Source organism: Labeo rohita, chromosome 17 (assembly GCF_022985175.1).
Source record: "Labeo rohita strain BAU-BD-2019 chromosome 17, IGBB_LRoh.1.0, whole genome shotgun sequence".
NCBI lineage: Eukaryota > Metazoa > Chordata > Actinopteri > Cypriniformes > Cyprinidae > Labeo > Labeo rohita.
The window spans coordinates 8,843,386-8,855,463 of NC_066885.1; the positions used below are offsets into that span (position 1 = coordinate 8,843,386).

Genomic DNA, 12,078 nt, shown 5'->3' on the forward strand with positions numbered 1-12,078 from the left:
TATGTTTACCACCAATTAACTTTAGTTTGTCAAAATATTGTGCCCTTTCCTGCTTACTAAGTCCTTCTCTATAGGATTTATCAGCTTCCACACATTTTATTTCCGTGGTTTAGACAGCATAAATTAGCAGAACATATTCAATAGTACATTAACAGTGCAATCCATGCTGTTGTTTACATCCGAGTATTGCCAGTATGGCCGCACATCCGGGTAACTGACCAAATCGTGACGGAAGTCCAAACGCTCCATACAGTAAAAACGTTAGGTTAAAACACACTTGTGTAATATGTAATGAACTTCACAACAAGGCATCAGTATTGTATTTATTTATAACCCCAAATGAATTTTAATTTGCACAGTGCACAACATCACCCCTGTACAGAAAAATCCAGTCAATACAACATGTGACTTTGTCCCAATGTGGAAATTTTATTGTGCACATATACATGACGTTGCATAAATGGCTCTTGTATGGCAGCACAAACAATAGGCAGATCCTGCCTGTTTTGACAGCCATATAAGCCTATATCAAGCTGTTTAAAGAATTTATTTCATTTAAATAAACATCCCTTAAAGAGGGAAAAGATCATGTAGCATAAAAAAATAATAATAAAGCCTGACTTAAATTAAGCATAGGAATATAGGTTTATGTGATATGTTGTCAATATCCCCTGGTTGATGGAAAACAGCTGCTGCATTAGTTTTTATGGCATCAGTTTTCTTTCTGCATCCTTTTAAAATCAATTCCTCACAGACGACTACACAATTTCACCTCCTCAAGCCACATAATTGTCCACACATAAACATGTACATGTTTCCAGAACAGGCCACTTCCTTATTATCCATCAGTAGCTTGACCAGCCTCAAGGCCTCTTTTAAACACTTTCCAGCACCTTCCTTCCTTTTCCCTGAATCAGCAACTTCCTAACTGTGGGAAATGAAACATCAGCCCCTTCGGTTTCCTTTTTGCTTGATAAAAACCACAGAGCACGAAACACTGGAATCCAAAACTGCATACTCTGTCACCAACATCATCACATCCACGTCCCATTCTGACAGTCACATCCCACTCTGAAGCACTCACATACACACACATATACTCAGGAGGTTTGAACTGTGGACGAGGATAGAAAAGCTAACATGTTCCTCAACAGAGATATGGGTAAGAGGGACACTGCAAAAACAATACATCATTGTGACGAATAAAATCTGGGATGCAAACAGAAGACCACTGAATTCCCCACTATTGGGTACATCCATCTTGTCCGACACCAGACTTGCTTCATCATCTCGCCACCCCTGTGGGCTCTGTGTTGTGGTGACAGCAAAGACAGGGCAGAGCGCCATCCCGCAGCTTCATGCCAAGTGCTGTTACAGGAGCTTGCGCTGTCTCTTCTGGCCACCTATGCCAAGGAACGTTGCCTGGGTTTGATCCTTGGGTACAACTGCAATGACAGCAGATTAGATTTTTTCCTCAGTTTGCAAAATAAATTTGAAAAAAATATTTGAAGGCACAACAGGATATTTGAATATCCTACCCCTAACAAGTTGCGTGGTACGTAGCCCTCTTTGTCATTAAGTTTGGCCCACCACCACTCTGTCTCACTGTCATCCCTACGGCTCATGATGGTAAGAGCATCGCCCTCACGGAAGGACAGCTCATCTCCACTCTGAGCTTCATAGTCCCACAGGGCATATACCGTCCCTTTATTCATTACGCCCAGTTTCTCCTGCACACCTGGAAGGGAAACAAAGAGGCTTTCAAAATCATTAACAGCCACAATTCTCGAAACACGACCTTAACAATAAAAACAACAACACTAGTAATTGCTATTGATGTTACCATATAGAAACTGAGAGCACTGGACATAACCCTCCTCCATCTCTTCGCACTTGTCTGCTGCCGTCTCCACGTCACTGATAGTAGTGGCAAAAATTGCAGCTCCAGATTCCACCAGCAACTTGCAAAGATGAACATTATTGCATGAAGCTGCACAGTGCAGGGGTGTCCTGATCACAAGCGAGAAAGAGTTAGCAACTGCAAACATCACTTGAAGAAGAATTGGTGTTTGTATATAAAATGGGACAATCAGACAAATTTGGTAGTCCTCACCATCCATCACTATCTGCTGCATTGACATTGACCCCAAAGTCCAGCAGGAATTTCACAATATGGTGGTGACCTGCACATACTGCATTATGGAGAGGCGTGATACCTTCATCATTTGGAGTGCTAGGATTTTCCACCTGAGGATGGAGACACAAGTTGAGAACCTCCTACTGAGTCCAATAAGTGTAAAGGGAGTATGGCAGCTGAATTGTACCTCATAAATAATCCTTTGCACCAAATCAAACTCGCCCTCCAAAGATGCATCCAAAAGCAGTGCAAGAGGATTGAACTTGACCCTCAAGCCATGACCTGTCCTCTCAGAGCCGGGCTTCTTCAAGTTGGTGCGCTTAATCTGGAATGTGAAAAAGCCTATTAGTATTCATATTTTGAAGAAATAATTAAACAATGAATACATTCCTATGCAGAGATAAGCAAACAGCACTGTCTAGATCAGGGGTGCCCAACCCTGTTCCTGGAGATCAACCTTCCTGCAGAGTTTGGTTCCAACCCTATTCAAACACACCTGTCTGTAATTATCAAGTGCTCCTTCAGATCCTAATTAGCTGGGTCAGGTGTGTTTGGTCAGGGTTGGAGCTAAACTCTGCAGCAAAGTCGATCTCCAGGACCAGGGTTGAGCACCCCTGGTCTAGATCATGGGTTCTCAACTCTGGCCTGTGACATCCATTTTCCTGCGGAGTTTAGCTCCAACCTTGAACTCGAACTCACATGCCTGTAACTTTCTAGTGATCCTAAAGACCTTAAAGAACTTGTTCAGGTGTGTTTGATTAGGGTTGGAGCTGAACTCTGTAGGAAAAGGGATCTTGCGGGCCAGAGTTGAGAATCCCTGGTCTAGATCTTGGGTTCTCAACTCTGGCCCTTGAGGTCCACTTTCTTGAGTTTAGCTCTAATCAAACACTCCTGAACAAGCTAATCAAGGTATTCAGGATCAGTAGAAAGTTCCAGGCAAGTGAGATTGATCAAGTTTGGTGCTAAACTCTGCAGGAAACTGGATTTCGAGGGCCAGAGTTGAGAACCCCTGGTCTAGATGGCAAACCAGTTCTTCAATCAAGGTTAGGGTTGCCGCAGGTCTCTTTATATGAATTTTGCTTGTAAATCTCACAAGACTTAAAATAAGGAGTTACATATAGACATAACCCTAGCTAACAAGCCAGTGCCAACTCACCGTAGATACACCAGGAGGTGTGCCTGGGTGTGCTGTGGTATCCTGCTCTGCAGGGGAATGAGGTTCTGGTACTGGGCTGGGTTGTGTGTCTGTAACATTTGTGTGGTTGTTGTTATGATTGTCCTCGTGGGTGTCCTTAATAGAATGGTCTGAAGCATCAGCAGACTGGGCACCTGCTGAGTCACTAGATAGATGTGTCAGCTGGTTCTCGTTATCATCAGCTGTAGGCGACACAGAAGAGGTGGGAGGAGGGACTGGAAGTTCTGGTTCTGCCAAAGGTTCAACTAAGATGCTTGACTCCATCAGGTTCCCATTGGCAGTATCCACATCACCCAGGGTTGTGGCTATGTAGTTCAGAGGACTGTCAGGCTGGTAGAAGGGTGTACCCCCCACTCCACTCTCAATGCCCCCTGCAAGGGTGTTGAAGCGCTGATAAAGAAGCTTCTGGATGTTAGGTCCACTGGGTCCTTCTGGTTCTGTGATGGAGCTTCGCTTCTTTAAAGGTCGGGGAGCATTGGCTAATTTCCTTCGCAGCACCTCCAGGTCAATGTCACTTTGGTAACGGAGAGGGGAGTGGGCCACAGGGGTCAGTTTAGTAGGACTGAGAGGGCGAGGGATGTTCTCCACACTGGGTGGAGGTAAGGGAGTGCTTTCTTGGACGGCCTCTCTGTCGACCTCATCTGTGGAGGACTGCTGGTAGAGTGGAACTGGAGAAGGAGAGGTTGAGCCTGGTAGGACTGGTTTCCCATATACTGGAGGCCAATGAAGAAAAGGAAAATTTAAAAGAAGGAACATACATAATCAAAGCTACCAATGCAACAACTTCTTACCTGCTTTAACTGCAGCTCTGCTACTGCTGGAGTAGCTTTTGGCTGTAGGTTGCTGCAGGTACATATTGTAGATTGAGCTGGAGTTCATAGTGGCAGGACCTTTCCTTGGAGACTGGGGCCGGGACCCCCTGTCCGGAATGAAGGGACGTACTGCCACAGCAAGTGGAGGCTCTGTCCTCTCACCCTGAGGGAACAGCGCTGACCCGGAGTGAGGTGTAGGACTGGGAGGCACTGTTATCCGCTGTTGGATCTGCTGTGAAGAGGAACCAGAGGCAGGGGGTGCTCTCTGCCAGCCTAAGGTGCCAGGAGCAGAGCGGGGCAAAGAGCTGGTGGCACAGACTGTGGAGTGATGGCCTGTACTGGGATAGGTTCCATAGATGGGTGGAGGCTGCTTAGACAATGCTGTTACTGTCCCTAACAGCTTAGGGGCTTCCTGTAAAGAGACAAAACCGCGAGTTAAGCATGAACAAGATTCAAAGATAACTTCCACAAGAACACTGAAGGATAATGTATAATCTCACCTTGTCTGAGGTACCCATCTTGCTGGTATGATCTTGACTTGTGTCCTTCCAATCTGGAGGTTTTAGAGGAACCCTATTACTGAAGGAGGGCCATATTGCATCATTTGCTGTAGGAAGCACATAAGTATGAGTTAGACGGAAAGAGACAGAGACCTATATGCGCTTTCTCCTGTCAGCCTCATTATGACAGACTGACCTGCTCAATGGGTCATTAAAGCAGGAGATGAGTCTCAAATGGGACTACACTAACATCTCTGACCCCAGGACACTTCTAATCAGGGGTTTCAGTTGAGTATATTTTTGTCCTGTCCTCTGCACAGATCCAGCTCTGTTTGGGTTAAATGGATTACTAAGCCTATGCCTCCAAGTCCACTGCTCTGCTTGTCAAAGCCGTGGGCGATGACGCATGTTTATCCCATTCGTCTGACAGACACCCATCAAACTCACTGGCAAGTTGACTGCCAAGTCCCACAAAGGAAAAATGCAGTGAGGCAAAGGATTAAACTATATAAAATATGGGGATTTCTTCTCTTTAAATAGGTCAAATTCTTCTATTTTTTAAATATGCTAAAGGCTTGATACAGTCTTTTGTTATGTATTCATAAGGCTAACCTAGCATCTTCATGACTACAAAAATAAACGTTGTTACATAATTGCTACTTTTTTCCACCAGTTCAGTTCAGGGTTTTAGGAGTCCTGTGGATCCAACTTCAGTGACTACTAGGATATGTTTAGTGTATTGCTATTTAAAGGATTAGTTCACTCCAGAACTAACATTTCATGATGATTTACTCAGACGTTCATGTCGGAAGCAATACAACCATGCAAAGAAAGTCAAAATAAGGTAAAACAACGATGTCGGACAATTTGTTGTTGGAGGAAAAAAAGAGTTTTTCACCCTACCCTACCTTTTTGAACCAGACGTGATCCAGAGTACACAAACAAAGGAATAACCATGCATTACCTTTCCAACATGATTGCGTAATGCATGAAATTGTAGATGCGCATCGCAGAGCTAATGCAAGACGAGCATTTGTGGTTAAAAAGTATATAAATTTTAATTATTTTTAGAAAATGACCAACTGTTTCACTAGATTAGACCCTTATTCCTTGGCTGGGATCATGTAGAGCCCTTTAAGCAGCATTGAAACTGCAATTTGGACCTTCAACCCATTGATCCCCATTGAACTTCACTATATAGAGAAAATCCTGAATGTTCTTTTTGACTGAAGAAAGAAAGACATGAACATCTTGGATGACATGGGGGTGAGTAAATTATCAGGAAATTTTAATTCAGGAGTGAACTAATCTCTTAAGATGAATAATGGGTGGAGCTTAAATTCCCATGTTATTCATTTGGTTTGTCAGTACCCATGAGGTAAGACATTATGTATAGGACTTACCTCATCTGCACTGACAAACTAAGTGTAGATTTGTTTATTTCAGTGTGTGTTAATAATTTATGATCAAATCAATTCACAGTGTCTTTATTTATTATTTAGCTACAGCTGAAAATTAAACATGCCTTTTAAACTGTTTTTAAATATCTTGTTAAGGCAAACCCAAGAAAATGTCTGTTTTGTAAATATAAGTCCAACCCAGTCCAAAGAAATTTCTTCTTGATATCATGCCTGAAAAACTCACTAGACGTACAGTCGGAGTCTGTGGGGGCCTCTGGCCCCTCTCTAGGCTCTGAGGATGGCACCAGAGGGTCCACTATGATGTCTAAGTCTGAGACCTTCCATGGGCCTGCAGGCATCCTCACCCTCTCTTCCTCTGTCCCGCCGCCCCCACATACATGACACACAAGCGTGACAAACGAATAGAGGGAGAAGAAGAAAAGGTGACAGACATGAGAAAATGGAAAAGCATGTTAGCGATAAAGGCTGGAAAAAACAAACAAAAAGATGTTTAGTGTGACATTAATGAGAATATCTGAATAAAGATATGTTTCAAATTGTGGTGCCCATTTTAGATGGAAAGGGATACTGCATACCATGACATATCAGGAAAATGAGAGAAGAAAGAAATCTGAACTAAGCTGAATGAATGATCGTACAGTAGTGGTGAGAAGGAAGATTCATTTTCAGAGCTGGCTTTCTGCTCTTGAGTGATAGATATACACAGCCTTCTAGAGCTTCAAGACAGTGATATGAAACATCTTTCATCATTTATGTAGTAGTATCTTCCTGAAGGGGGTCATGAACCTTGTAAACCCATTTGATGCTCATCATTTACCACAGAGAGCTTTTATGTGAAAGTTTCTGGGTGAGACTACCAGGAGTATATTCAACAATGCATTCTTTGGACAAATCTCCAGAATTCCGGTAGTTTTCTTACAGTCCTGGAAAGGAGCAAATGCAATAGTAAAATGTTGTCAAGGAATAGTATGAAAGACCAACCTGACTTGGAGCGAGCATGGTTGACTGTAGCAGAGGTGGAGAGAGACTGTGGCTTCAGGGGATCAGGCGGTAAACTGTAGCTTCCTTCCTGTCGCCCAGGCACCGGGACCTGGATGTAGGGACAGACTGCTGCCACTCGCCCAGAACTGCCTGGAGTGGGCTGAGGGGAAGGAGGACCACTCATTCGGCCAAGCTGTAGGGAAAAGGATTGGTTAATCAAACCCAATACACACTATATATATGGTTTAACCAATACTAGAGGATCTTTAAAGACAATAAACCAATGATTTACAATCCAGCTCAATGTAATATTACAGATCTGGAGCACTGACTGTACGTGGCAATTTAGTTACAGGCTGTTTCACTTGCCTCTGCTTTTTTCTTGTAGAGACGCTCTCTGAGGTCCCCAATACGCTTGTCCATCATGGTCACCTCCATGTTACGCTTGTTAAGCATATCTTTGTGTTGCTGTAGCTTGCTGTTCTGTTCCTGATTTAGCTTGTTCCGGATCTAAATGTTAATACAAACATACATGCGTCATACGCACTCACACAGAAATAACGATTTAGTTACTGGATTTGAATATTTTACCATCTCATCAAACGTCACGTTTATGCAACTAATATCTTTAGAGTCTAAAAACATGCTTGACAATCTGAATATTTTATGCAGTATCACTGTGGGGCGCAAAATGTACCACAAACAACTTCAGAGAGGATTGAGGAAAGAATAAACAAGTGTGGCAAAACAGGAAAGCGCATTAAAATCAAAGTCTTTCAAAAACTCACTGGGGAATGAAATAGTTTTTGATGATCAAACAGCGTTAATGGATTAAAAGAAAGTTTATTTCCTATTATGTTTCCCAACTGAGACCAATATATTTAAGATAAACCGAGTTAAATTTTCTTCCAAAAAGATTGTAGCTAGTTTTTGGTAATTAGAGTTGACTGCAATTGAACAAAACCAGCAAACAGCATCACCACCAACAAATTGAGTCAATCTCTCGTTGCAGAAAATGTCTACCTGCAGTTCCTGGTAGAGTTTGCGTAGTTCCAGTGCAGCATTGCTGGTCACCGGTCCCCCAAGAGGCTGCAGTCCATTGAGACGCCCCCGTCGCAGATCGTCTAGCTGCTGCGTGAGCTGGTCCACCTTCAGCATGGCTGACTGCAGCTCTGCCTGCTTTTCCTGGAACAGGCTGCTAACATGCTCAATTTCTGCAGCTGAAAGACACACATGAAGCATTCCGATTATAAAAATACTATCTTTGTGTGCGAATGGATGCACAGTTAGCGTCTGAATTTTTCGAGTGGGTGTGTTCGCGCAAGTGTGTGGGAGTGAGGTTTAGAGCAAACTGCTGTTTGGCCAGATGTCCACCTCCCAAGTCCACATGTCATAAGACAAATTCTATTTAGAGAGGAATGGTATTGTGATTGTTGTTTTTATCTCATGAATATCATGAGGGGGTGAAATCTGCTTTAGGCTCGTCCACACCCCTACAAGAACTCCCTGTTTTAAAATTCAGAGATGCTCCTACTGATTGATCCACTGCCAGGAACACAGAGGGAGTGGATGGCTAAAGCAACTGGAGCAAGGGATGAAATTCCACTGTGTGGTCTAACAATAGTAAAAACTGTCAGCTTCAGACCAAGTAGTTTGATATCTTTGGAGGAACTTTCTCGTGCACAGTTGCCTTGGAATGGTGATATAAACATATTACAGGGACAGTCCCCCTGGAAAATTTGTCTTGCTCAAGGGTAAATTGTGATGGCTTGTGATTCAATACTTGTGGGGTATGAATGAGCAACTTTCTGGTATGGAACTTAAAGTCGGCATTAACCAGAATTTGTCTGATTTTTGCTCCCTATTGTGACATATATCCAAGTGAAATGACCACTTGAAAACGTAGACTTGATTTTGTCCTTTCGGAACTTCGCTAAGACCCGCCATGGCACTCTAATGCCTCACATTATATTTCTTACGCAGTGAAAAAACCTCGTGTAGCAAAGAGGAAACTGACAACGCGCCGACAGACAAGACAGAGCAGGTTACGTTTGCCATTAAACAAAGTCTCAGCTTTCAAATGTTGTCATTTTTTAAAATCTTTAAACAATAAATACGTTTTGTGGCGCTTTAATGTGTCGTGACACATGTGAACCGATAACCTCTTCCTCCTTACTAGTTATAGCATGAAATAAACATGAATGAACATCAGCAGGTGTCTTGTTTTAACCGGTGGTGGTTGAAGGACATCAATACACATCATTTTTTCAAGTTCAAGTCCACCGACGTTAATCTACTCTCCTGTCTGGTTTGTCTGTCGGACAAAATGGCAGATTCACCGCTATGATTAGTCAGATCACCTGTCAATCAAACTCTTGGCAAAGGGTGAATTGATGATCAAACTGCTGCGATCATCAAGTGATTGACAAGTTGTTGGATGGGAGAGGTTCAAAATTGTTTGTCAATTGGACAAACTTTTTGCCAAACCCTCGTGCCGATATATACTTGTAATCCGAGAAGGAATGTCTTCACGAGAGGAAAAGGACATTCAATTTTGATTTCATGTTGACTTTAACCACTATGCCACACCACCGTAAAAACACAGTCTTTGATTAAAGATATATTAGATACTTAAAGTAGAAGTTCACTTATTTCAAGAACAAAAATTTACAGATAATTTACTCACGCCCTTGTCATCCAAGATGCTCATGTCTTTCGTTCTTCAGTCGAGAAGAAATTAAGTTTCTTGAGGAAAAAAATCTGGAATTATCTTGATATAGTGGACTTCTATGGTGCCCCCAAGTTTGAACTTCCAAAATGTAGTTTAAATGCAGCTTCAAAGGGCTCTAAACGATCCCAGCCAAGGAAGAAGGGTCTTATCTAGCAAAACAATCAGTCATTTTCAAAACAAATTAACACTTTATATACTTTTTAACCTTAAATGCTCGTCTTGTCTAAGTCTGCTTGAACTCTGTTTTTTCCAGGTCAATACAGTCAATTTAGTTAGGGTATGTTGAAAAACTTCCCAAATTCAAAATCATCCTACATCACTGCAGAAGTACCGACCCAGTGTTTACAAAGTGAACATGCAAAGAAGATCAAACACCCTTTACAAAAAAAGGTAAAACAGTGTTGTAGGACGATTTTGACGTTGAAGAAGAAAACGATATGGGAGTTTTTCGACATACCCTGTATTGACCTGGATTACATCGTAGAGACGAGACAAGACGAGCATTTGAGGTTAAAAAGTATATAAATTGTCAATTTGTTTCGAAAATTCTTTTCGCTAGATAAGACCCTTCTTCCTCGGCTGGGATCGTTTAGAGCCATGTGAGGCTGCATTTTGGAAGTTTAAACTTTGGGGCACCATTGAATCCACTATACGGAGAACATTCCTGAAATGTTTTCCTCAAGAAACATAATTTTTTGTCGACTGAAGAAAGAAAGACATGAACATCTTGCATGACAAGGGTGTAGTAAATTATCTGTTAATTTTTGTTCTGGAAGTGAACTTCTCCTTTAAGTAAAAACAGATATTGTACTTGGTATTATTGTTGGTCATCCAAATAAATAAACATCATATACCATTTCAAAGTTTTGAGAGAACATATAGTTAAATCCATTTATAATGCAAGTGATCTCTAAAGCATTTTGAAGTCATTATCTTGGCTGTACATACACAGGTTGCCGTTGATGAGTTTGCTGTAGTCCACTTGGCCCCTCATGGCACGGACCTTCTTGAGTTTGGCTTCTTGACTTTCCACTCTTTCCCTCAACCTCTGGAGCTTCTCACTCTCAGACACAGACTGGCCCTGACGTGGGTCCTGCTGCTTCAAATATCGCAATCGTTGCTCCTAAACACAAGGAGGAGAGGAAACGGGAGCAGAGGACAGGAGAGGGTAACAGTCAATTTCAAAATGGGAGGGAACATGCTCAACAGATCATCAAAACAAACACGATCAACAAAAGCCCTTTCACACACCTCGCAACGCACAGTGGAGAGCTGTGAGAGAACAGGATGGAAACAATAAGGAAGGACGAGGTAAGATGGTAAAATAGAGAGAGGAAAGATAGAGACAGGAAATAAAAGAACATCAATTTCAGAGGCATTACAGAAAATGAAGACGAAGGTTTAATGTTAGCAGAGAATATTACATGTGTCTTACGCAAATAATACTGTAATTACTCCAACTGTGTGAAAGTTATTGGGTTTTTGTAATATAACACACCCAAAATGTGAATGTATGATGAATGAGACTAAAATAGAAAGTGGAGGGAAACACAGGCGTTCGTGCTGACTAGCACTTTCAGATCTGCTTCAGAATGAGCAAATACAAAGCCAGGCCTAACAGTCCCAGGGTGTTGACTCGACACAATCCAGTGTTAAATGAACAGACAAACTAACAAAGCATGTTTTTAACTGCAGAGCTACAATGTTTACATCTATGTAGAACATGCATACAGTTTTTTCATATTCCCTTTTTTCACTGTACACAACAGTCATCTATCCACATACAAAAAACCAACATAAAACCAACAATAAAAATAGCATTTCAACACCTCTACCTGAAAAGTTTTAAACAGACATGCATCTTTTACCTTACAACAACAGCTGAGTTGAAGACCTCTTGATAAACGTTCATGAAATACACAGTCGCATATACTTCAAAGATCATTCCTAGGCCCTGTGTTGCTTGTCATTCTGGATTCTTCCCGGGAACTAACTATACCTTCATGAACACACATGCATGAACACACAATCTCCAGTGGTCTTGACGTCCTCCCTCTTCCTGACAGCTGCAGTTCACTGCTGATCTAATTTCCTATGTGAATGGAGTCTCTTTCCTGTTGTTGTTTAAGGAAAAGAACTTTGCGTCCAGGCAACACGTACAGTTCCCCTTACCGTTGACCTAAGTGTGATACTCAACTATCACATACTGACCTCAAGACAATATCTCAGTCACAAAGACAAAGTATCTCACAATATCAAACAAGCTGAATAACCGGTCTTGAGTGCATCTTCACATTTAAA

At 42.0% G+C, this 12,078-nt stretch overlaps 1 protein-coding gene across 10 annotated transcripts in view; it reads right to left on the reverse strand.

Annotated features, from left to right (window-relative positions):
• Window positions 1–405: 405 nt before the first annotated feature.
• ppp1r13ba (protein phosphatase 1, regulatory subunit 13Ba) overlaps window positions 406–12,078 on the reverse strand; it is a 50,217-nt gene continuing 38,544 nt past the window's right edge. For 8 of the 10 annotated variants that reach the window (XM_051133556.1, XM_051133553.1, XM_051133552.1 and 5 more), the window contains 13 exons: window positions 10,726–10,900; window positions 8,070–8,266; window positions 7,416–7,556; window positions 7,047–7,239; window positions 6,289–6,420; window positions 4,645–4,751; window positions 4,124–4,556; window positions 3,294–4,045; window positions 2,325–2,462; window positions 2,114–2,247; window positions 1,844–2,010; window positions 1,539–1,738; window positions 406–1,445 (listed from right to left, as the gene is read on the reverse strand). In XM_051133556.1, the coding sequence (XP_050989513.1) occupies window positions 1,404–1,445; window positions 1,539–1,738; window positions 1,844–2,010; window positions 2,114–2,247; window positions 2,325–2,462; window positions 3,294–4,045; window positions 4,124–4,556; window positions 4,645–4,751; window positions 6,289–6,420; window positions 7,047–7,239; window positions 7,416–7,556; window positions 8,070–8,266; window positions 10,726–10,900 (2,811 nt within the window). In that variant the 3' untranslated portion in view covers window positions 406–1,403. The remainder of the gene's footprint in view (window positions 1,446–1,538; window positions 1,739–1,843; window positions 2,011–2,113; window positions 2,248–2,324; window positions 2,463–3,293; window positions 4,046–4,123; window positions 4,557–4,644; window positions 4,752–6,288; window positions 6,421–7,046; window positions 7,240–7,415; window positions 7,557–8,069; window positions 8,267–10,725; window positions 10,901–12,078) is intronic. The other 2 variants (XM_051133554.1, XM_051133557.1) reach the window with 2 other exon arrangements.